Here is a 25680-nt window from a genome sequence, read left to right as displayed (position 1 = left end):
AATAATAAAAGGTTACTGTTGTCACAGTAAGGAGGTCTGCAGCTGGCCCAGTTTCCTTTCATTACTATCCAAAGTAAACAGATTAAATCAAACTGCTAGGATCGCTAAAAGAGGTTCTTTTTTAACATGGATTTCTCCCCCCAAACCCTAGTGCTCCCTCTTACATGCCCAAGTGTCTTGAATTCTCAGGGCTAGTGTGTTGGAAGAGCTCTAACACTCAAAACTCTTCATCTTCAACTCTTCCTGTCCCTTCTTCAGCTAGCGACAGCAGAAGATGAGACCTCCAACATGGACCCACCAGCACTAACCACCAGCTGTTGGTGCTTTGAAACTGAAATACTGGGGCTTATCTGGCAGACCCGGGGGGAGCCACCCTTGCAGCAGAGCCCAGCACTGCGTTGTGAGCATTAACACAGGGCGTACCCAGAAAGAAAGGGCAACCTCGCCACAAACAGCATTTCAAGGGATAGCTCAATGGATGGCTTCATACCAGCCTCCCCATATACAGGGAGCAGAGCAGTTTCTTTCTCGGAAGCACCTGAGCTCCTTCTGGCCAGGGCAACGCATTCTACAGTTGACTAAACCCAACCCTGAACAGCCTAAAAAGGCTTTGCAATTTCTCTCTTCACCTGCCTCCTAGCACTACTGGCTTCTCCAAGGATGTCCTCTCAGCCCAACACTGCACATCGGAGGCAGCTTTCTTCCAGCCACTACAGACAGTGGAAAGCAAGCTCTTCACAAAAAAATACACCACACAGGTGTCTCCCCAAGTTCCCAATCTCTGTCTTTTAGATCACTGGTAAAGTCTGGCCAATACCAACTGTCCAAGTTGTATTTTAATGGAAAGAGCAAAACTTTGCTTAATCATTCTATTCCAGGACTTCTGCTGTGGGTGAAGGGCAGCGTGCTGCCCTGCTGGTGTGAAAATCTGGAGGGGATGCACCGCACCAAACTGCGCTGGAGCTACCACCCCAAACAGTCCCCAGGGGCACAGATCTGAGTAGGTCCCAGGGCCCTGGTCATCCATCAGGATAGCGCCTATAAATGGCCCATTTACAGGGCTGTAAACTCACCGAACAAAGAGAGGGTACCTGCCCCAAGCAACTTACAATTGAACGCTTAGAAAATGTCTGGCGAGTAAAAAATATGGGGCTTACAGGCTTTGATATTGGTGCCAATTAAAACAATTGCATTTACTATTCACTCTAATGTTTGCAGAGGGCTTTGGAAAGCCAGTGCTTTTACAAGTGGTTAGGTGTTGTCTGCTTTGCAGAGGTAATAGATTAAAAACACCACCGAGATAAAAATCCCCGTAGTAATATATCTGGAGTGAAAACCTAAAACTGACACTTGGAAGTTCAATGAGTTGCCTGGTGGCTCCAGACTTCGTTTGCTTGGCTGACAAGGCAAAATATGAATTGCAACTGTTTGTAGTGGGAGCTTCTTCTGGGATCTGAAAACCCAACTACGCTAGTTCATCTTTCTTTGACAGAAATCCCGTAGTTATATTTGAGCTGTTGCTGCATGGGCTAGAACAGAATCCAACTCACTCTCACGTGGCAGGATTATCTCCACACTATTAACTGAAATAAAGATTGCTTTGGTTTCAGTGAAGTGAGCCAGAGCAAACCATGGTTGTACTGGGAGCCTGTGAGCTGCGCAGAGGATCAAAACTGTGCTAAATTAATTGCTGTGAAAACAAGCCTTTCAAATCAACGTGATGGGAAAAGCTTAGGCACCACTAGAGATTTTGACACAGAGACTGCCTCTCTGACAACTGGAGAACTTCAAAGACTTACTTTGTCCGTATCACTTTTCTCGATCACAATCTCATCTGTCTCTGTCCCAGTTTCATCCTCCAGAAACGGGTTGGTGGAGGGAGGTGGCACTTCTGGCTTCTTCTGTAAATAAAAGAGGAAGCTCCTTAGAGAACAGTCCTGTTTGTCCCCTCTGGCACGCAGCTGCATCCATGTTTTGCTAAGCCCCTCAAAGCACTGTGCAGCCGTCTGCCTTCCCCAAGCACAGAGGTGACTGCGGAGTGCCAGGTCGTGCCTCTCCATCAAGGTTAGAGCACACCCCCTCCTACTTCAGGGCTAGGTTCCCTCTCCATCACTCCGCCAGCACACTTCATCTTCAGCACCCTCTTACAGCCCGCTCTTCTTGCACCCACGCTTACCTGCTCTGCCTGAATCATCCCTGGAAGGGGCATTTTGATTAGCACCAAATTTCCACTCTCTCAAACCACACGCTCCAAAGCACGTGGTCTCCACCACACGGGCCCCTGACAGCTGGCCCCAAAACCCTGCTGCCGCAGTAAATCCTGCATGACTGCTCCCACCAGACTGCTTGTCCCCACTGTGCACTCGCCAGATAGCCATTTATAATTATGGCCTTCATTTTGTGTATAAAACGGGTCAGATGACGACACCCAGAGTGTCATAGCCTCTCGGCAGCTCAGACAGGGGGACAGAAAGGATTTTCTTTTATTTCAAGCCACACCCTCCCCTTCTGTTTTTCCCAGCTATAACAGTTTCTGTGCCTACCTTCTCCAAAAGGATAACAACCCAGTGAAGCCAATTTAATTAAAGCTGCAAATTTCGTACAAAATTTGTCAGAAAAATAAAGCCATATTCTTGAGAGATCTAAATTCAGGCAGGAGGAAAACATTACAGGACTTCCCATTTTAATTAGCGGCACCTACTGATCCACAGCACATTACAAACAGGTCCAGCAGGCTTGCCGGGTAGGCTGAATTATCACATCCAAGTAGGCTTCAAGACACCAGCTGGACAGAAAAGCCAACCTCAAACCAGTGGCTTCTGAGCCACGCGTGGACTCTCTGCTCCCAGGGCACTTGGCTGGCAGAGCTCTTGGCTGAAGTTTCAGGCAGAAAAAGCAGAGATGAGCCCAAAGATATTCACTGAGCTGTTTCTCTTGGCTCTGCTTTTACAATCTACCAAATGACACACTGAAAAGTAGAAGCTACCAACGCCCCTGCAAGTCAGACTAACCCAACAGACAGTGTGGGATTGAAAGATGGTACCATGCGGTGAACGTGTGGTAACTAGAAATGCAGAGAAGAGAGGACTTCTAGTTATAAGGTGTCATCGACATGCAGAGAACAAACATTATAATGCAGTCACCATGCCATAATTACTTTGTGGTTCTCCACAGCCATGTGGCTTCAGCTGCAAACAGCACAGGGCCCAGGAGAACCAAAAAAGTACGCAATCAGTGTACTTTCTTTCTTGGGAGCCGTACGCCATCCTCTCTACCACGTTCTGCAAGATCAAGAATCACTTTCCCAATTACAACCCACTAAGCACAGTCACACTAAACACCCTAACCTGCAGAGCAAGAGGAAGCTGCAGGTGACACTTTGCAGTCTCCATTACTACAGCTATGTGTGAGAAGCAGCTTTTTTTTTCTCCTGAAGCAGCTGTGGACTAAAGGGTTGCTCTTTAGAAGTCCCCTTACCACTGTCCCATCAGCTAGAGTGCAACCTGAGAAGCGTTTAGCCAGAAGTCCTTCGAAGTTGGTTGTCCTCTGAATTGCAAACAAAAGCAATTTCACCTCAATTTCCTTTGCTCTTGTGCGCATTATCTTTGCAAGCTCTGCCCTGAAAGAGAGAAGGGGAAAACAGAAAACACAAATGTGGTTTTCTATAAGGAGAAAGAGCTGAAACCTAAGATTGTAATTCAGCCTATTCCCCAGACACACTTTCATCACAAAATTCGAGTTAATTCCGAAGATATTTTACAGATCACATTTCAAACATCACCACAGTTGTTTAGAGCTTTGTGGGTAACACGACCCCATCTCCTAACACCCAGTGCACCACCGCAGCCAGGAAAGCTCGCAGCCTCAAACCTCGGGCAGCGCAGTCTCTGACTGGGGTCCCAGAACAAATGCAGTGGTGCTACTGGGACTCAAGCTGGCACTTCCCTCCGGTCCCCCGTCTCTAGCTGGCAATGAGCACGGTCCAGGGCAGTCACACCACAGTCAGCTCACAATTTTTCCTTGGCCTCTAATATTACTGACGTCTACTTCTCTTACACTGAAAATTGATTTCCACATCATCCCACCCTCCCAACAGCGCATGCAGTTTTAGTGCTACTCCTCAGGGTTTTCCCTCTTCACCTGCTTTCGATCATGGACAATTCTACACAGATATTTGAAGAACTGCCTTTGAAGCCCTATGGATGTACGATCCATTTGGCGAAAGCCAAGCCAACCTGTTGTTTTAAGGCAGGTGACTCTGCCGGGGAGCATCGTGAGCTCGCCGGGCGCTCACCTCGTGACGTGGCAGAACTCCACAGCGATGCGCTCCGTCATGCACCACTCCTGGGGGAACATGCGCCCGTACTTCTCCTCATAGTCCACCAGCTGACGCTTTATCCAAGCGTAGCGCCTGTCAATCTTATCCAGCCAGGCCACCTGATTAAGACAGAGAACGACATCTTTAAGAGCAGCAGCTGCTAATATTCAGCCTGACTGCTTAACTGTGCTGCCGCAGTTTCGCAGAGGAGCTCGGGCTATCGATCAAAGCTAACTTGATCACTGTTAATAATACCCTGAATGCCAACAGTCATTCTTCAAAGCGCTTAAACACATGCCAGACTGAAAACCCTATCTTGTGCGAACTAAGCAAGCAAGTTCTGTTGAAAATGAGGATAACAGTACTCCTAAATCATTTAGGTACTATTGAAAACTCAATCCAATAGTAACTAATTTGATCCCGCCCTCTTCGTTTCGCAGACAGAGAGGTTAAAGTCAACAGTGGGATGCGAATGCAGGAATTCCTGGATTCTCACGATCAGCTGGTTTTCACACTCTGGGGACTGTGGACCCACAAACTTCTACAAGAATTCTTACGACATGAGCAGGATGGGATTTTTCTCCCCCAGTATTTGTGCTTTCTAGTCAAAAAGATTAACCCAAAAAACTTGGAAGGAAAAATGCTATTTAAAATGAAGCATTTTAGCCTTTTCCTCCTCTTTGTCACAGTTTCGAAATTGTTAAAACACATTTTGATCCAGAGCTGGTTTTAGTTTGGCTTTTATTTAAATCCAAAATGATTATAGTAAATTTTTCAAAAGCTGTTAGCATCACGACAGGAAGTTTAAAAATTAGCTACAAGGATTAATCCACTTCCTGGAAAACCCCCCCCGGCTTTGGAGGCATTTTGGGGTCGGTTGTTTAGAGGGAGGTGTTGTTTTTCAAAGTATTTGGGTTTGCAATTTTCAGAATTTAAATTTTCAACCCGTTACAGAGCAGAAAGTATAACTAACTTGATTTTATTTATTTACTATACAAGGGGGAAACACTTCCAGCACTGATACATATGAAACTGAGGTATAAGGTGGGAGGAAGTCATCCTGGCAGAGACGACACTGACTCCCAGCTCATCAGCCTGTGCATGTCACACCCACAAGTCGCTGCTTCTGCGCCCTCGGGTTAGAAACATTTCACTACAGGAACCTGTGGAAACGTGAACTTCGTCAACGCCAGCAGAGCAAAATGTGAAATCCAAATGTAGCTTGCTAAGCTTCCCTTACATCTTGGTTTTCCTGGAAAAGGACCAGATACTCCGAGAGGTGTTGTTTAATAAATTTCTTGATGATTTCCTGTTTGATTCTGGGATCCAGGACATTGGCGACTAGACACGCATCACGTAGGACATTGCTGGGTCCACCAGGCCTCTATCAAAATAAACAGGAACAAATTATTTCAGGTTAAATAGCTGCATGGATGATTGTAAACTGTACTGCATCCAGGTTATCTTGTTTTTATCCTTCCCCATTATTCTTCTCTTTTTGATGCTTCTGCTGCTGCTCTTTATTATCACTTAGGCATCTGTCCTCTGTTGGATGAAAACTGAGCTGCTTCCAACTTCACCGGCCATAAAATCGTTCTGTAGCCCAGCAGCCAGGAAGCTCCCTACCGCAGAAGAGCAGCCAGCTCCATCTGCAGAAAGAACCGTTGTCCCATCGCTTCTGCAAAGCCTTTCATCGGCCTAAGGTGTTCTGAGGAGCACCTAAGACAAGTGGGACAAGCAACCCCTTTTCTGCAAACCCGAAGGCCAAATTAATGGAGAAAACAGCAGTCTAGAGATGATCAGTCTGTAACTCAAAAGTAGCATCTGCTGGGCTGTATTGGCACATATGATGATGTCGGTGCAGAAGACAGAAAAATTAGAAACATTTTTTTAAAAAAAATGCTCTTTTGATGCTGCTTCATGGGGACACAGATGTGCCCTTTATCAAGGATTTGTTCCAAATAGTTTCCTTATTTTTGTACTTGTCAGTTTTATGAAGAAAACAACAAAACTGGTACTTTGGAAGACAGAACTAGTGTTTTCTTTGAAGTAAGTTCAAATTCACACCTACCCCCCATATTGTTAGCAAACATTTGGATGCATAGTGTTGGGGAAGCACATTTGGTGCCTTAGCCCTAGCCCAGATTCGCATCTGTGCTGAGTAAACCAGAGACAAATTTGGTGGCAGCATGTCAACGGCCAGCCTGCGCTTGGCTTTCCCCAAACACAACACGAACCTTTCGTGTCCAGCAAATAACCAGTAACCTGGGTCAGATGCCGAGGGAACCCCACTCTGGTCTATCGGGCCACACATAAATTGCTTGGGGCGTTCCTCGGCTGGCTTGCAGACCTCACTGCAACAGATGTGCGCAACATGACAGAGGAAGGGTGTCATTTCTCTCCCACGTCCACTTGATAGAAACAGTGAGAAATATACCTAGCACCCTGCAGCTTGCGAGACTCGTTTGCTTTCTAAAATAACTCCTGCAACACAGAGAGATCAAATCTGGATGTAAAATGAGATTAAAACCAGCAACAGTTTCACTGACTGATTTTCAGCGACACTTTTCAATGGGAGGAAGAGGGGAGCCGAGAACTTTACCTTTGTACCTTGAGAAGGAAAGGCTTCCTCGAAGTCAGCCAGGATCTGCTGTCCCAACTCATTCTGCGCTGCCTTCACCCTGACCAGGACAGAGGAAGCAAGGGCTTTGTTGGTGATACAACTTCTTTGTTTTGTTGTCTGCAAACATAACTACAAAGAGGACTGAAACAGCTACGCAAAGGTTTTTAAGGGACAAAAAAAAAAAGCACGCTAAAGAAAAACACGCACATTAAGAAGGCCTGTACGTCGAAACTGGGAGAGGATTTGCTCCCTGAATGACACCGGGGTGACAACTCCGGCTCTGCAGCATCAACCCCTGAGCTGTAGCAGAACATGTCCTAGATGCTCTTGCCCTGCTGCAATTTAGTGTTTTAATAAGAGCCAGTTAATCAGCTGAGAAATCAGCAGGGTTCCTTTAGTGCCAACGTGATCGATTTATCTTTATGTTTGTGTCTGTTGATCGTATTTCAACAAAAGTATGTTTCTAACACATAAAAAGCTTCACAGTGTCTCAAACTTCATCGCGAACCTTTCACAGTTCCAGGTGCACTGACCTACTTTTAAATGCGTCCATGTGAACACTGTTGGCTGCGGTTTTACCCTATAAATCCTCCATGTCTTAAGCAGCATAAAAGAGCAAAGGTATGAAATGGGTGAAAAAGTTTTGAACAAACCACAACCTTGCTCTTTATTTAGCTGAGAGAATAAAGCTTCCAATTTCCAGAAATAAAAGTCAATATGGCTTAATTGATACTTCTAGGGAAATGGAAATGCCTACACATACTAGAAAGAGCCAAACCAAACAGCTAGGCACTTATATCCCTCTGCAGCCTTGAATTCTTCCATCACTTTTTATTATACTGGAAACGCTTTAAGGTCTAAACTGATCATTCAAAGCCGTGGATTTTTCCACTGAGATTGATACATTAGAAAGAGTGGCTGTATTTACTTTTGTGAAAATGTTTGTTCAGACTGTGGAGGGAAGACTTTGGGGTTTTCTTCTGTTGTTTAAGACTCCTCAACCTTAACAAGGAATGATCTGCTTCTTTAATCTGCCCATTTGAGGTCCATTAGCAGCAAAACACCACCAGATGACCTGACAATGCTGGAGAACAAGGCTGGATTCTTTAATGGTGCCAAACACAGAAAATTCTAGTCCTTTAAAAGTGACGGCTGAAATATAACTTTATATCTGTGATTTAACTGTATGTATGACCTGCCTTATCCAGGATTTATTTATGGGGATTTTGCTGGAAAAGCTTCCTGCCTGCAATGTCAAGCATAATTCTCACTTAAGCTCTCTGCTTCACAGGAATGTTTAGAAACTCCTCGACTCTTCCAGGTACAGATCCCCAGTTAACACCTTCCTAACTGTGAAACAAAAAGGACTCTCTAATATGTTGAAATCGAAGGAGTGGGAAATTTAAGCATTAAGGAGGAAGCCAGCCCAGCAGCCACAATTACAGGTATAATCCTGCTTAAATTGCACTAGTCAGCACTAGTAATTCGTGTGAGAAAGCATCACAGAACCAAACCCTTTGATCCTTAAGAAGGAAAAAAAAGAAGAAAAAAGCCACTAAACATGGACTGAAAAAATATATCCTTTAAATAATAAAGAAACAAGAAGTCTTTAGTATTAGGAGTCACAGAAACGAATGAGTTTGTATAAAGAACTGGAAGTATTAGCTGTGGAACTTCTTTCCTTACAGCCAGCTACAGGGACCTTCCCACTTGACAACAGCTGCAGTGCAAGCACAGGGGAGGCACCGAAAAGACCAGCAGCCAGATTCCTGAAGGCTCAACAAATTTAAAAGAGGCACTGTCAAGCAGTTAAAGGCCCTGTCCGTGGGCTTTGCTGTTTTAGGCTCCAATTCAGGAAAGTACTTAAGGATAGTCTTAATGGGGATTCTCATATCCTTAAATTAAGAAACTTGAGGAATGCCTTGCTGAACTGGGATGTTAAAAATATATTTTTTAAAAAAATCTGTTCTGCCTAAAAATCTGTCACTAGCAAACAGGGAAAAAGAGTTTTAGCCGCTTTTGTTTTCCTTCACGATTTGTAAGATAGGGATAGGGGCAGAGACATCAAGGTTTAGGTATATGTGAGCAACGCCAGGGAGCCTCACTGCCCTCCCAGGAACCATCACTCTTCACACAAGCACACACACGCAGACACACACAATTATTTTTTTCCACGAGAGTGCAACAAGAAACATGAAAACCTTTATGCCACCTCTTTACAGAGCCGCTGCTTTAGGCAGAGAACACAGGAAGGCACTCGCTTTAGCCACCAGAGATTATTGCTCCCCATGGAAAGCGGGGAGCCTTTCAATAATTCAGAATACTCTTCACGCAATGGGTGACTGCAGCGGTAAAAGCCTCGACCCCACGGCTGCCTTCGCTCGCGTTCGCCGCTGAAGGACCGATTCTGCGCGTGTATGAGCGTGGGTTTAACCGCTTGCAGAAAGTGAATTACCTACAGGCTCAGCAAGCCCTGGTAACAGATTTGGGATCTCTTCTCAGGTTGGTTCGATAAGGACATCTTTCCCTGACTAGACTCCCGCCGGCAGCGTGCCGGGGTATCGCAGCAGCCGACCTGGCTCGCCTCAGCAGGGAATTGCCTTTTTCTGGGCTTGCTCACATGAGCCAAAACCTCTGGTTGCCCAAGTACTAGTGATTTTTGTTTCTCCAACCTTTGTTTTATTATTAGTGGCTTTTGTTCTCTGTTTCCCCTGCCTCTAAATGATAAAAACAAGAAAACCCACTGTTACATTTCAAAAGACATTAAATTACTAGAAACCGCAATTCCTTTAGCCAAGGCTACCAGAAATCTTAAACTACGCCTGGCAGCTTGCTGAGATAAAAAGAGGCTGAGCTAGCCTGTTTTTCTGTGGCAAACTTATAATCATCTTTCTCCTAAATACTTTCCAGGCTTTTTTCCACTATCTGCTAGGCTTTCTCAACCACTTTCATGGGTGGGTTCCTGACCGCTAATTGTACGCTCCCTCCACAGACAGAAAACAGAAGAGGATTGAGAGATAACAAAATATTCCTATTTACCGCAACAAACAACTTCCAATGCACCCTATAAAAAGTTGTTTTAGGAACACGGGGAAGAAAACATTTACATTTGGATGCGAGTTGTGACGTTTTTACATCCGTACTCAACAGGACCAGCACAAGAAGCCAACTAACCGCGAGTTCAGCCCAGGTTTCCAATGGATACTTACAGAGGGATTTTGTTGGGTTATTTTCAAAGGGACAGAACAGGTGGAAAGCAACATTAAAACCACATCATTAGTTTTTCACAGTGTCTAGGAGCAGGAACCTAAACTGCACACCCCACAACAAAGAGCGGATCCAACAACACCGAGCAGGCACTTTTCCTTCCCATGGTTTCCCATTCATATTTGGCTTCACTCCATTCACACCAAGAAAGAGGGGCTCTTTATTAAAGAAAGCAACACAACCTGCTCGTTTAGCAGTGTATATAATAGACTTATTGTATATGATAGACTTTGGTTACTGTCACAGGTCTGTGCCAACATCTACTAAAAGCATTTCTTGCCTTCACAAACATCCGAGAGGCTTCACTTGTACCATTAAACCGAATTCATGAGATATCGAAGCCCAGCAATTTCACAGTCTAAAAATACCGCTGCGAGAAGCCAGGCAAACTTCCTTTGATGTTTCATGAATCACAAAAGTATTTCCAAGCAAAGAGAGAGAAAAGTCAGCTCCGAACCGGGCCCTAATACGTACAGGAGCAGTCAAACTCCAAAGCAGATATTCCTGTGCCGCAGACCTCCCTGCGGTAATTTGCTGCCTGGATGTCAAAGCATAAAGAGATCCCAGCAACACCCTGGGTGCAGCCCTCTCTGTTCGCCCCACAAGCAGCCGCTTCTATCGCTACCAGATGGTGCAACTCTCCTTGTGTAAACACTGGAAGGAAAACCCTGCCGAGGCAATTCTAAAAATAGGAGGAACAGACTTTCTTGAGCTTTTCAGATCCTTATCTTGAAGGGAGAATAAAACAAAAGAAGTTTCCCTCCATGTCCTTGCCAGTCTTTCTGGCATGACTCAAAACCACTCTGCCTTTTAGCAGCAGCATGAATTGTTTTCTATAATTATCAGCAACTACAGAAGTATTAAATAATCATCCATCAGAAAGGGAAAACCAGGCAGCATTCTGGACCAAGGCTTAAATTGTATTTGGCCTTAAAATGGCCAGTGACAGCAGGTTTCTGCCCAAGGGCATTACCACTCAGGAAGAAAATGAAGCAAGCTATCTTTCTGAGCACAAGGTTGGAATAAACAGCTTAAATTCAGAAAAGCAGTGACATATGTTTATATTTCCTAGATGTTCATTTAAGCAAATGCTTATGGTCAAATGCTTTGTTAAAACAAGCCCCCATCTTTCTCTGGTTTAGGGTGGATTTTTATTTTGCTCTGTCTCATGGAATCCATCTGGGTTTTCTGGAAGATATGTACCATAAAGAAAGTCCAACAGATTTACATTAAGATATTTAAAATAAAAACAAAAACAAAACATTCAAACACTATTTCCATCACTAAACAGCACAGGCAGCCAGCTGCTGTCTTAGCAAAGGCAGTGTCACCAAAAAAATTAATTACTGTGCCTGGAAGGCTCCTTCGAGCACCTCTAAAGTTTAGAGCAGTCAGGTGTTCTGCATGCAATCTTGGGAAGGTTTGCTACAAGCCTCAAATCTCAGCAGAACTGGGCAACGGGAGCAGGTTTTGACAGAAGAAACTCAAGGTACTCAGAGTAACTGAGTTTGGCAAATGCACAAAAAGAACTCCTGCCTGCCTGAACCCTTGGGCAATTACGCAGTTTGACAGCGACTGGGCAGCAGTAAGGCACGTGTCTGGGCAGAAAGGGGCCCCAAGCACCACGATGTTAATGCATAGATTTCTGCCTCATGCCAGGCTGCTGAACTGTATCACTGAGGTTAGGAAAGCAGGAGGAAGCATCACCTCATGGTTCACCACACACACCTGCACATGAAGATCACGTAAACCAATCTGCACTTCCACAGGTTACTCCAGGTAAGGCAAATTCAAAGACAGTCAATGAGAAGCGCAAATCATTCATGAATTACATCCGTACTGATTACTGTTATTCAACAGAATCGGCTGCTCAAGATCTGTGCAAATTGTGTCCAATTTTAGCCTGTTTGTTTTGGCTGGACAGAAGCTCAAAGGACCATGTCCAGCCTTTACATCCTTGAGAAACTAATTCTGCCTAATGTATTTCCTAAGCTTCCTTCCCAGCAGGCATGCAAGCGCTCAGGGTTTGACTATTTTACCTTTCAGAAAGCTGTCGAATCTGAGGAATCCCCATGTACTTGTTGAAGTGCTCTAACACATTCACGACACCTTGGAGAAGGTTGGCAACTTCCCCATATTGTCTCCTCCTGGTCATAGCCCTAGAGAGAAAACAGGAGACTTACAAAGGCAGGCCCGATGAAAATCCTGGGTGGTAAAGCCACCGGCTACCTCATCCCTGCTGGGTCACGCTGGTCCCTATTGGCATTTATTTTTCTAAAATACACAACTGTTCATTAACATTCCAATGCAGCATTAAAATTTCACTTAACTGGTGCTAAAATAAACCAATCTGGCACACATCTAACAGTGCTTCAAAAAACATAAATGTCAAAAGCAACGCTTGGCAAAGAACATGTAAACTACCGAATGCATCCGCTTACCAGTATGGGTCCGGAGGCAGTAAATGTTATTTCACTATAATGACCTGAGTTAAGCCATTCGTCATCACACACAAAGTGTGAGTTAAAGCTTCACAGGGAGGAGAATCATAACGCTGAAAAGCTTTTAGCCTTGACCTTTCTGTTAATAACTTTCACAGGGAACCGACAGAAAAGAAATCAGGTTTATTTCTTTTTATTTCATCCTTTAGGATTATTCCAATAGAGGCAGCAGCCTAAGTAAAATTTAATTCTGAACACTTAACCCAGTGTTCATGCAGAATTTGCTACAATCCAAGAACAGACTGTGCCTGGGTCTTGCAACTTCACAGATGCAACATGTAGGAAACTGGATTTCCCTAGCCTTTGTGTTCCTCAAGCATATTAAAAAAACCCACAAAGGGTTATCAGAAACATCTAACCCCACTTCATCCACAGTACAAGCTCTAAGGCTTCTTTAAACTCATTCTCAGAACTAGAGTAGACCTTTCCAAAAAAAAACCCCAGATCTCATTCCAGTTTAAGATACAAGACTGATAAAACCCCCCCAAATCCCTGAAGAGCACATCCCTAATGAGGATACCTAACTGCACAGACTGTCTTACTCTTTAAGGAAGACAGACTCATTCCTTATCACCAGGAATCAACACAGCATTCAAGCAGTCTATGCTGCAAACCCTTAAATACAGCAACATAGGTTGCAGGTCATTGAGAGCAGCACAGAAAGGATCTGCCAGCAAAAATCAAGAATGCAACCTATTACACAAATTTCCCTCCAGAAAAACAAGCAGCTCTTACAGCCTTATTCAGAGCAATGCGCCAAACTTAAGAACTCAGCAGTGCCATCAAAGTACCACTAAAAAATTCACATACTTACTCCAGTGAATCCACCCCACCTGCCAGCATGTGCAGGTGATTGAGGGTGGTGATGGAGGTGGTCAGATGACGCTTGGCATGATCTAGCTGCTTGATATCCCGTGTGATTTCTTTAACCTAGTCAATGAGAAAACAAGATTCTGGTTAAATATCAAGCCACAGCAACAAAACTTGAAAGAAATAAGAAGGGCTCTCTCCTCCTTTCAGGGCTACAAGCATGTTGGCCCTACAGCCATGTTAACACGAGGACAAGGGTCCAGGTTCAACACATGCTTGACAGCAAATTACCAACTGGTCAGCAGGACCAAAGACAAAAAAGTTCCCTTCTTAACAAGAACTGGAAGCAAAAGTCAGTGTCCGCCCCCCTTTCAAAGGCCAGAAGGAAACTGCTGCTCACCATTTGTTCGGATTTTTCAGCCTTGTCTTTAATATCCTTAATTTTACCAAAGAGCTGTTGAATGGCTTTCTGGGCTTCTTCCAGGGCCTGGAAATGAAACAAGGTCAGAAAGAAAACCTGCAATCAGTTTTCACCTTCTAAGAAATATGCAGTTGCTCCCTATAGCCCCTGGGCTGGGGCAGTGGAAGGGAGCCGTTTTCTTACAAAGAAAATATTGTCAGCACATGAAAAGTCAAGGTACCATGTTGGGATATTTAACTTGAGTGGACCAGGGTTTCAATATCCATTTTACAACAATGCTCTGGCAAAATCTCATTGAGATATTCTATGAAAGCACCTCTGTAATAAGAACTATGAATAGGTTTAAGGTTACTGCAATAAATCTTGACACACCAAGCGTGGAAAAATGTGTAGAACTTCCTCCTGATCAATACGTATTTAGAGCAGGAAAATGAGGCCTCCACAAAACCTCTATGTTTACCATTAATTCCACATAAAAAGTACACAACATTACATATAGAACAGCGAGTGCTTGCCTAAACCCTCGCTGAATTAGCAGGGTATTATCCTGTTGGAAAACACGATGCATATTTTGCTGATTCCTTCAGGGTGGGCAGCTCAGCCTCCCACCCACCTGCAGGAGGAACGTCTCTTTCTCGGCGCAGAAGGGAGGGCACGGGTTTAGCAGGTAGAGGGTCGAGCATGGGAAACGGACCTTGCCTGGATTTTTGTGCTATTTTGCTGCAAGCTTCTCGGGGCATCTGGTCCCCTTTATACAACCATGGTGCATCCTGACCTCACACACCCAGTGCGAACTACACGTGGATTCAATGAGTGAAGCCACATGTCCAAAATCACATGTCCAAAATCTGACTTCTGAAGTAATTCAACACGTTTTGCCTTCCCAGTCTGATAACATTTCCAGCTCCAGCTCCACTTTGTTTCCCGCTGTTAAGTGGGCTTCTATCCTTCTGTTTTTATATCCAGTCCCATGACCAAGGTTACAGCACAAGCTACAAGCTCCTTCAGCAAATAAATTTAACACATCTTCATTTGGAAACGTACGAGCAAACTATCTGCCAGGAGATTTTGCTGGAACATAGTTGCATTATAATAAAAGTATAAAAGTTGGAAACATTTGATAATTCATTTTCCAGAGGGGGAAAAAAGTCTCCTCGAAAATATCTTCTGAATCATGTGAAAATTAACACTTTATCTATCAGCGAACCACAGCTATCGTATAGCGTGTTCGCTAAGGGAAACGGACACTCAGATGTGCTGCAGGGACAGCTGTATCAGAAACGAACACCAGCACCTACCTTCTCATTTGGCTCCAGCCTAGCCACCTTTCAGAATAACGTTTTCTCTTCCATTTAAAGGCATGTGGATTAAGTGCAAGCCAAAGAACTAAAGAATGCTCCTTTCAACATATTTAAGTATAGCCTCTGTACTCAGTCCCAGACCACGGCTGCAGCACATTACTCAAGTGGGCTATTAAGCAAGCAGCAACTGTCCTGCATATTCTGAGATTTGGACAGGTCTGTAACGAGAAAAAAGTCAACCTGAAACTCTTCACAGATGCCAACTGCTACGTTTCCCTTTGCTTCAGCACTAATGTTAAATGCTAATTGCTCTGCGTGACCCTAGGGAAGTCAGAGCTGCTGAGTTCTCCAGAAGGAGATGAGGATTTAGTCAGCCAACAAAAAGATTCTCCAAAAAGAGATGTTATCCTCCTTCCTATCCAAAGTCAAGGCAATCTCACAAAACTTAATCTTCGGATCATCTCAAAACAACTTAGGATCTCACGCATGCAGAAACACCAGGAGGCGAAGCACGGAAGATCCATTTAAAAAGAGAAAAGAGGAAGACCAGGGGAACTACAGGCCAGTCAGTCTCACCTCTGTGCCCGGCAGGATCATGGAGCAGATCCTCCAGGAAACTATGCTAAGGCACATGGAAAATACGGAGAATGGTGACAGCCAACATGGCTTCACTAGGGGCACTAGGGCTTCACTGGTGGCCTTCTACAATGGGGTTACAGCGTTGGTGGATAAGGGAAGAGCAACTGACGTCATCTACCAGGACTTGTGCAAAGGATTTGACACTGTCCCGCGCTACATCCTCATCTTTAAATTTGAGAGGCATGGATTTGACAGATGGACCACACAATAAATAAGGAATTGGCTGGGTGGTCGCATTCAAAGAGTTGCAGTCAACGGCTCCATGTCCAAGTGGAGACCGGTGACGAGTGGCGTTCTCAGGAGTCGGTACTGGGACCGGTGCTGTTTAACATCTTTGTCGGTGACGTGGGCAGTGGGGGTGAGTGAGCACACCCTCAGCAGGTTTGCCGACAACACCACGCTGTGTGGTGCGGTCGACAGGCTGGAGGGAAGGGATGCCATCCAGAGGGAGCCTGACAGGCTTGAGAGGTGGGCCCGTGCAGGCCTCGTGAAGTTCAACAAGGCCAAGTGCAAGGTCTGCAGAGGGGCTGGGTTGGGGTAATCCCCAGCACAAATACAGGCTGGGCAGAGAATGGATTGAGAGCAGCCCTGAGGAGAAGGACTTGGGGGTGTGGGTTGACCCAGCAACATCGCTTGCAGCCCAGAAAGCCAACCGTATCCTGTGCTGCATCAAAAGCAGCGTGACCAGCAGGTCAAAGGAGGGGATTCTCCCCCTTTAACTCAGCTCTCGTGAGACCTCACCTGGAGTGCTGCATTCAGCTCTGGGGCCCCCAGCGTAAGGAGGACATGGACCTGTTGGAGCAACTCCAGAGGAGGGCCGCGAAGATGATCCGAGGGCTGGAGCAGCTCTCGTATGAGGACAGGCTGAGAGAGTTGGGGTTGTTCAGCCTGGAGAAATGAAGGCTCCAGGGAGACCTTATTGCAGCCTTCCAGTACCCGAAGGGGGCCTGCAAGAAAGCTGGAGAGGGACTTTTTACGAAGGTGTGTAGTGATAGGACAAGGGGTGATGGCTTTAAATGGAAAGAGAGGGTAGATTTAGGTTAGATATAAGGAAGAAATTCTTCACTCTGAGGGTGGTGAGGCACTGGAACTGGTTGCCCAGAGAAGCTGTGGATGCCCCATCCCTGGAGGCGTTCAAGACCAGGCTGGACGGGGCTTTGAGCAATCTGGTCTAGTGGAAGGCGTCCCTGCCCATGGCAGGGGCTTGGAACTAGATGATCTTTAAGGTCCCTTCCAACCCACACCATTCTATGACCAGCTGTAAGGAGCCTGGGGAGGTCCAACACACCATGAAGTACAACAGAGCAATGCAGACACGCAGTAGGATCACCCCAATTCCCAACTAGCTGTACGCTGCTGAGACACATCTCTGACCTCACTCCCCTCTCCTAGGCCTGATTTATCAGACGCCGGCTCGGACAATTGCCACAGCAGCTCTCCTTAGCATGACTGCTGAAGCGAATTCTTAAGATTTCCAACCATCCACCGCAACCCCTTCACTTGGGGGTGGCACCTCTAACCTGTTCTCCAAGGAAGACAGCATTGGAGTTGCTATTTTAAGCACCAATATACAGCTCAAAGCCATTTGTTCTCAACAGCCTTTGGCAACCAAGTTCAGAGTAAACAGTACCGTGAGTGTCAGTTTCCATCTCAGGGCTTACAGGTTTTACATTAAAATCCGTACCCACAAAGGGAAAACTGTCTTGTCTGTTTACCTCGTGAGACAGAATATCGCCTACTTGAATACAGGGACCTTTTCCAAAGTTACTCCCCAGAATTTATTCTCGGATAATGGCCCAAACCAGGCCCCAAAGAGGATTTCTAGCTGCCCACGTAACAGCAGTTTCTTTTTTGCTCACTGTTAAGAAACCACACTCAATCTATTTCTCTAACAGGTCACAGTGCTATTTAATAATATTGTGACAAAAACCAGCAGAGACTATTTATAGGAAACTGGTTTACACCTGAAGAATGTGTTCCTGCTGCTCACTGCTCTGCGCTCGGTGGAAACCAGCACACGCAGCAGTGGGCAAACTCCCCGCCTAAAAACTGACCGTGCAATACCGACTGAAGCAAAGCGGGATTGCGTTCTCGTACGCTTAGAACTGCCAAAAATAAGGGGAACTGGTGTCATCACCTGGTCCTGACACTTGTACCTTTTATCTCCTTGTGGACCCTGGAAAAACACAAACAAGACAACATGTGCTCGGCCCCTGTCTGATGAATTAAAGAAGTGAGGTCTCCCGCTGCTGTGAAAAATAACATGGCTGGGATGTGCGGGAGAGACCGAACAGAAGCTGCTGTTCCGTTCAAGTTCTGTACTGCATCTCTCAGAGAAGGGGATACGTTTCCAGAGCTGTTAAAACAAACAAACAAAACCACACACAGAGAACTCAGCAGCAAACTTCACAACAGAGTTGAGTAAGTTTCATTTCTTAAAACTTGCTTCCAAATATTTGCTTAGCCATTAAGATATAAAACCTTAGCTACTCTCCTAAAAAAGAGCTGCATATTCCTTATTTGAGCCAGAACACACTAATTCATCAACGTTCTTGGTTTTCATATAATTTACATTTAGAGATTAAAACATTTCTTCAAACATAGGTAAGATTTGCTGAAAGTAACGCTGTGTGAAAATCTACCTTTTTTAAGTCAGGAGAGCACTGTCAGGTAGATCTGATGGGAAGTTCAGACCAAATTACCTCTTGCACAAAGCCCACAATTAAACTTTCTTATGGTTCTGAAAGAAACGCGTGAAACCTTTTTGGCTGCAACATTCCAGCTGCAGCATCTGAAATTAAAATATTGCCCCTAGATGAAGGAAATAAATAAAACTAATAATGGAAAAACACCACCTTCCTGGTCACTCTAAAGGCAGAGTAAAGCAAATAGCAAAATCAATTAAATACAAACATCAATTTTAAGAGAACACCTCACATTTGATAAATTACATTCATTATTAAGGGATGAGAAACTGTCATCTAGGGCATAAAAGTAGGTCTAATTGTTCAAGGTGTAATACAGAAGTTTATGAATGTATTTAATGATTATTCTTTCACCTGTAAAAGAGGAGGGGGGAACCACAGCCATGTTAAAGGCTACACTGTATACTGGAGAATGCATTTCCCTTCACACTCCGCTCCCATTAAGACAGCGAATCACAAATTTTAAACGCATTTTCCTACTGCTTTTGTTATTTTATTAAAAGCAGGTTTATTTTGGACGGAAATTCTTAAACAAAAACAATATCAAGAGAATCAGAACTGCTCTTATTCCAGCATAACTGGCTTACATAATGAACGCCACCTAGTAATTTTACACCTGTGGCTTGACGCAGGGTTCACCTTGCATTACTCATTTATTGGTTTCCTCATCAGTGCAACTGGGAAACATGTAAATGTAGGCACCTCCAAGCAGCATACAGAAGTTAAGCTTTAAGCTATTGTGTTTCCTTTCCTGAAACAGAGTTCATTTCAGGGGCAAAGGACGACGAAGGAATAAAGAGACTGGATACATAATCTGTTGTGGTTAAATGAAACAAGGATGTTGAAACTAGGGTTGCGATGTACTGGAAAAACACCACGACTCTAATTGACAACTGAGCCTGCAAGCTACAATTAACCCATCAGCATTATTTATTAAACTTCACGAAACCTCTGAGGTCCCTGAACGTCAGGCACCGGCTGAGAAATACGGCACGGATAGGGTTGGCCTGCCCGCAAGAGGCAGAGCCATCGGTCAGCAGCGTCTGAGCGGCAGCCACGGCTACTTAGAGGCTTTTTCCATGAAGTTTATCCCCGGGGTACCCCAGCTGCTCCAACAACAGTGAGTTTAGCAAAGAGGGCAGGACAGGCAACACAGTGGGAGACTCTAGACAGAGGTCTCAACACAAGGCTGGCTTTGGCTACGTATCACTTTCCTCCTCCTCCAGCGTAGCGTGGCTGATCCTCGGCTCCGGCGCGGGTTCAGGAGCACGCCCTGGCTGCAGGAGGGAAGCAGGCGATGGTAGGGTGCGATGGCAGGGTGCCTCTGCGGGGCACTGCCCAGCTCCCGGCGTAGCACCGGGGGAGGTACCGCCCCAGCGCCCGCGGAAGCAGCGACCCAAAACACAGCTCTTGGCAGGGGACACACGGGGGATCTCCCAGTTTAAGGCCATGATATATTTTTAGCCATTCCTGTTTCCCAGCCAGCCTGAATTTATGCAGTGGAAGCTCCCCTGCTCTTGTGTTAACAGCAGAGATGAAATGCAGGAGACTGAGAAGCCACCTGTGGGAGTTGGAAGAGCCAACTCCCTAGCGCACAGCCAGACCCCAGGTAAGCTGGGCAGACCGTGAGCTGCACGGGTTTTCATCAAATCCTCCAAAGCTGGAGGGAAAAACATAGCACATGAATCAGCTACAGCTCTTCAACCTTCTTCAACTTGAGATGCAACAGATGAGAGTCCAAACACACCAGTATAAAACAATAGGGAGCAGAGTTAAACCATGAATCTCTAAGAAAAAGACTGCCTAAAAAATAGCTTTACTGGGCATTATCCCAAGCAACTTCTAAGGTCAGCTTGCACATCATCACTTGTGTTACCTTTTTACATGAGATCTTCCAAGCAGCAAAAGGAGGAAAGAAAATAACCCAAGTGAGAGGCAGGACAAGACCACATCTAATTCATTAGATTTTGAAGTGATGCATCCTTTAAAAGGTTATGTTCCAGCTATTTGCAGTTCCAGACTGACATTAACAGACACAAAACCAGCACTAGAAACAATACTCAAGCCAAAAAAAACAACTCAGTGAATTACAGTCGGTCTCTCCAAATCCCCACAGCTCCTGCAGACAGGCAGAGCCTCCTCCTTCCCCCCCCAGCCTAGGTACGGACCCATCACATCGCTCCCATCGGGCAGCGGTGCCTCATCAGCAGGTGTGTTATTCACCCTATCGGGAATCTTGTGCAAGGAAATACTGAAGTACTAGGAAACATGCAAACAGGAATGGAGAGGCCCATGTGTTACTACAAAATGTCGCTTAACTGGGGAAAAAAGCAAATTTTCAGAGGAAGTTTGCTTGCTTGGGAAATCCTGAGCTTGGGGACTAACAGAATTAACACTGTTCTGCCCCCAGTAATGGTTAAAATCCCTCGATAGTTTCCATATGCTCACTGGTGTTGTGCTACAAACATGCTAGTTTTATTTGATCCTAGCCAATATATATTTCAATTGGATGTCATTACACACATCAGAAAGCTGCCCTCTACTAAGTATTTTATAGACACTTGACACATCTGCCAAATTCACAGCATCCAAATGTATTTTTAATGTTACAAATTGGGCTGTGGTCAGGATGCTGAGAATTTAATACTCCTGGATTGGTCCTCGCTCTTGAATACAGAGCCTTAATGCTGCTTTCATTTGCTGCCACACTTACAGCCCAGATCGATGAAAATCTAGACCATGACTAAAAATAAGTTCCCATCCCCAATTCTCCAAGGAGTCTCAGCTGCAGAGATTTCAAAGAAATCCTTGCACACTGTGACCAGCCTAACAATTTCTGCCACTAAAACCTCATACAAATTAGTCCCTCCAGATTGAGAAAGGGTGGAAATATACTTTGATTCTCAGTCTGATTTCATTTTAGAGAAAACTCTTAAGTTTTACAGCTAGGGATAAACCACTGCAGCTGAAGCCAAGAGGGCTTGTCTGTCAGAGCAGGGCAACACTGCACTGCAGCTGTGCCAGCTAATTTCCCTGAGCAGACCAACCTGAAGGGCTCATCACACTTGGTTTTGATTTTAGCAGATTTCTGCCCTAGGAGTTCACCAAATACTACGTAACTACTACAATTGTCACTAAAGAATAGAGTTTTCTGTGACCAGCTCCAGTCCTAACCGCTAAGGCTGCACAGGACACTTTAAATCAACAAAACAGATTATATCCAACATTGTACCAAGCTTAAAATTGCTACTATCACCCCTTCACTCAACCCCCCCAAATCACGCTTCGAAATCAAACCCCACACTCTGAATAGCTGCACAAACACTGACAGACACAGAGGGGGAAGCGGGAGGCGATTTCCACATTTGCTGGTTGAAACCTTGCAGTTTAACTCCCAAACTACACTCCTGTGCTAGTCCCGCACCCTCCTGAGCTGTCACTTTTGATTGCATTGCCCAGCCCTGCACGCCGGTGCCTGCACCATGAGGAAAGGCGGCGATAAGTGACAGTGGTTTTAGTGGTCTTGCTCTGTTGAGTAATTTTACACCAGTTTTACAGTCACGCATCTAATTTGCGCCAGGGCGGCGTGGCCATTTAAACGTTAATCGTGTGAGCTGCACAACCCTCTAAGCAAAGGCTTCGGCTTCATCATGCTCGGACCTCACAGTGGGTCACTACAGCTTTGTCGCGCAGCTCTACGTTGGCAGGTGAACGGCCACAGCCTTCCCGCACACCCAGCCCTGCTCAACATGTCAAACGCTATTATCTTGTAGGAAAAAGTCCCCCATGCGGACCCTTTCTGTGGCCCCATCACTCGTATTTCAGAATAGCAAAGCTGCGAGCCCCTGCCCTTCACATCATTTCTGCTTACACCCGGATCGCAGCTGTTTACTGCACCTCCCTGCACCCACGACACACCTCGTCTTGCAGGGCCTTTCCTCCAGCGCCGAATAACCGACTGCTCTTGGCTGCTGGAGGCAGTGGCGCGCACCCGCTCCTTCGCTCGCCCTCTGCTCCAGCACCGCGCCGCCTGGTTTTGTTGATAGGGAGTGCTGCACACTAAATTTGCGTAGGAAGTCTGCAAATGACTGAGGGGTTCCAATCCTTAGGTCTGATGATGAGTTTGCATACTGCAGGAGGCGTTTTGGTCGTATTTGCAATATCAGAGGCACGTGTAACTTACGTGGGGGCACCTTCAACAACCACTCGAGTTGCAACAGACTTCACAAGATGAGTTCATGTCCAGGTTGAGATCTCAGAGGCAAAATACAGGTGGGAGGAAGGGACAATCATACCATGGACCCTACAAGTAGGGATTTCTAAGTGGAAATGCTGACAGTTCACCTGCCATAACCATGGAAGCAACATGGCTGGAATAAACATTACTATACACCAAAAATGTGAGACAACAAAAAAAAATGAGAAGGGAAAAGAAATTAAAATCAAGAGATCCACAGTGAGACAAAAATCTCCTGCCTGTTGTCAGGATTTCTGTTTTCAAGCTGGGCTTCTCACTTTGCTGGCACCAAACCCAAACAGCACCGGCTGTGGAACAGCCCCATCTTATTCTGCAACTCGCACTGCCTTCCACACCACCAGCAAGAAAGGCTGCCTTTTGCCAGCACAAAACGAGACCGGGTTTGCAGCCTCAGGCTGCAGGACAGCGACAGGGCGCATCCACCGCCTCTCCATACAGGAGCCCAAAGCAAGGTCAAGCTCGGACTTGCTTCTGCCTTGAACCAGGCTTTGCAGCAGATGGCAAAAGTTATGCCTGACCTCTTCATACAGTTGCAGATGCCAGTTTTCATGGCCAGTAGCCAGCAGGATAATAAACAGCACTATTCCTTCTTGGCATGCCATTCACCTGAAACCCTTTTCAATAAACATGTTCTAGGCTAGGAAAAGCTCAGTGTCTCTTAGATGGGAAGGACATTGTCCAAGTGTCATAATTCACTAGGGAAATGACTCTAAATGAAACTCACTTTTGATTTATTTTGGCGGCTCAACTTCTGTTTATTTTTCATTGGTTACAAAAGAATATTACGGGACTTTAATCACTCGACTGGAGTACTACAGAATCTGTGGCATGACCTTTTTTTTTTTAAATATATAAAATTACACAGCTTAAGACACAATATTTAGCCCTCATCCATTCACCATCTTAAAACGTTTTGAAATCTAACACTAGCCTGTTCGTATTTCAGAATAATGACCCATTCATCAAAAAACCAGGAGATAAAGCTTAGCCATGCAGGAGAGAATTAATATAATTGAAAGATGGTGCCTACAACATCAGGGATTGTGACACAAAAAAAGCCCCCAAATATTTTAAGGACTTAGGCTTAATTAGTTATTAAGAGCTTACAGTGATTTTCCTCATCTGCTCTTAAGGCTCAGGCAAAGGCAGACAATGCTGTCGCAGCAGCAGAGGCACATCAACGCCAACGTGAGCCAAACCTGGGCACTGCAGCAAGTAGGAGCGTGCAATTTGATGTCTGGAAGTGAGCATATATTAAAATAAATTAAAAAATTAAATAAGAGCGTCAAGGTAGGAGATCTGGAAGCACTGATTACCTTACTTTAGCGTGCAACACAACCTGCAGTCGAAAAAGCTACCTCCATGCAAACAGGTGGAGGTAAGAAGAGAGGCTGAAGCAACAGTGCTGTTTATTAGGCGTGTTTATGCAAACAGTGCACAAAACCACCTCCCTGCTTGCCAGGCTGACACTGCCTGTAGCCCAGCACTCCAGAGGAGAAGCTGCTGACTCCGGCGACGCCGTCTGCCAGCTGCCCTGTAGCTCAGGACACCGCTACCTAAGCGGGCACTCGAGTAGCTGGGATGACCCCATCAGCAAGGGAGTGCCGTACTCCCCACTGCTCTGCCCCACGCAGCACCTGCCTCGCTCTCTTCTGCTCCCATCCATCTTCATCTCTTTCCTCCTCCCTATATTGATTCTGCAAAGTGGTTCCTGATCTCTATGTAAAGGAAAACAAAAAAAAGTATTTCACATACTTCCATCTACGACCTTGTCAAACCGAATAACCTGTGGGTATTTTTCTATGCCAGACACATCCTCCTCCTTCCACAGGCTAAAACGCTGCCAGACACTGCAGCACACACACAGGACAGGGCAGGGCAGGCAGTCTGAGCCTCCCACAGCTGCAGAGCAGAGACATTTATTTTTACATGCAAGGAGAAAGGACAGCACTGGTTACCAAAGGATGGGATGGTTAATTGAACTCTCTACTGCTGTGCCAGATTCGGGCTGGGCAGCATGTATATATTTGTATTTTTTAACCACAGCAGCTGCCATCTCCTCTTCTCTTGCACTGCTGTAGTTATGAAAAAACAATATTACTGTTCTCACAGAGCACAGAAGCAGGAGCCAACCAAAGCAATCCAAGCTATCAACCAGTATCTTCAGCCACGAGAAACATGCAAGGCTTTTCCCAGCTCAGAAAACATCCCTCTCCTCGTTAACACTTGTTCCAGCTCTAATTGAGCCAGACCCTAATACAGTAGGAGATCCTAAGCGATAAACCAATCTTTTCTTTAAAACACAGTCTTTACTCATTCAACTTCAGTCATTTATGCATGTGTGTGCACAGGGCGGGAAGGGAAAGATGGACCAGAGGTAACAGAAAGAACTACTCTTTTTAGATTCAAACTATAAAGCCACAAATCTTGGGCTTCCTCTTGAACTCTTGATTCCTTCGGAAACCGATTCTGTATGAGGCTGCCTCACCTTCACTGACCCAGGCACCCACGTCCTGGTTGCACAGGCATGTCAAGGGTTAAACTAGGCTGCAAATGCAGCGGCTGCTTTATTACAAGGACAAAAGCCTGGTAGGTGAAGCAGCTTCAGACAACCAACCAGTAAAGGCATGTCAGCAACTGTCAAAAAAATTACAGCCAGCCCATGCAGAAGGTTTAGCAATAAACACAACTACAGAGTGACAAATAAAAACGTACGGAGCGTGTTAAACGCTCAGTGGAAAAATCTATGGGAACTTTTTATACGACACCCTAGGGCAGAGAGGAAATTATGCCACAACTGGACTGCAGCTCTTCGCAAGGTCAGCCCAGCCTCCCGT

At 45.4% G+C, this 25680-nt stretch overlaps 1 protein-coding gene across 2 annotated transcripts in view; it reads right to left on the bottom strand.

The window, feature by feature from the left end:
* The window catches only part of VPS53 (VPS53 subunit of GARP complex), a 69830-nt gene that overhangs the window by 34255 nt on the left and 9895 nt on the right, over positions 1–25680 (bottom strand). For both annotated transcript variants that reach the window (XM_064468027.1, XM_064468028.1), the window contains exons 5-12: positions 13920–14006; positions 13524–13639; positions 12248–12367; positions 6921–6999; positions 5559–5702; positions 4295–4437; positions 3478–3619; positions 1800–1901 (exon numbers count right to left, since the gene is read on the bottom strand). In XM_064468027.1, the coding sequence (XP_064324097.1) occupies positions 1800–1901; positions 3478–3619; positions 4295–4437; positions 5559–5702; positions 6921–6999; positions 12248–12367; positions 13524–13639; positions 13920–14006 (933 nt within the window). The remainder of the gene's footprint in view (positions 1–1799; positions 1902–3477; positions 3620–4294; positions 4438–5558; positions 5703–6920; positions 7000–12247; positions 12368–13523; positions 13640–13919; positions 14007–25680) is intronic.

This window comes from Phalacrocorax carbo, chromosome 17 (assembly GCF_963921805.1).
Source record: "Phalacrocorax carbo chromosome 17, bPhaCar2.1, whole genome shotgun sequence".
NCBI lineage: Eukaryota > Metazoa > Chordata > Aves > Suliformes > Phalacrocoracidae > Phalacrocorax > Phalacrocorax carbo.
The sequence above is the reverse complement of the archived record's forward strand: the minus strand, read 5'-3'. Positions and strand labels throughout refer to the sequence as shown.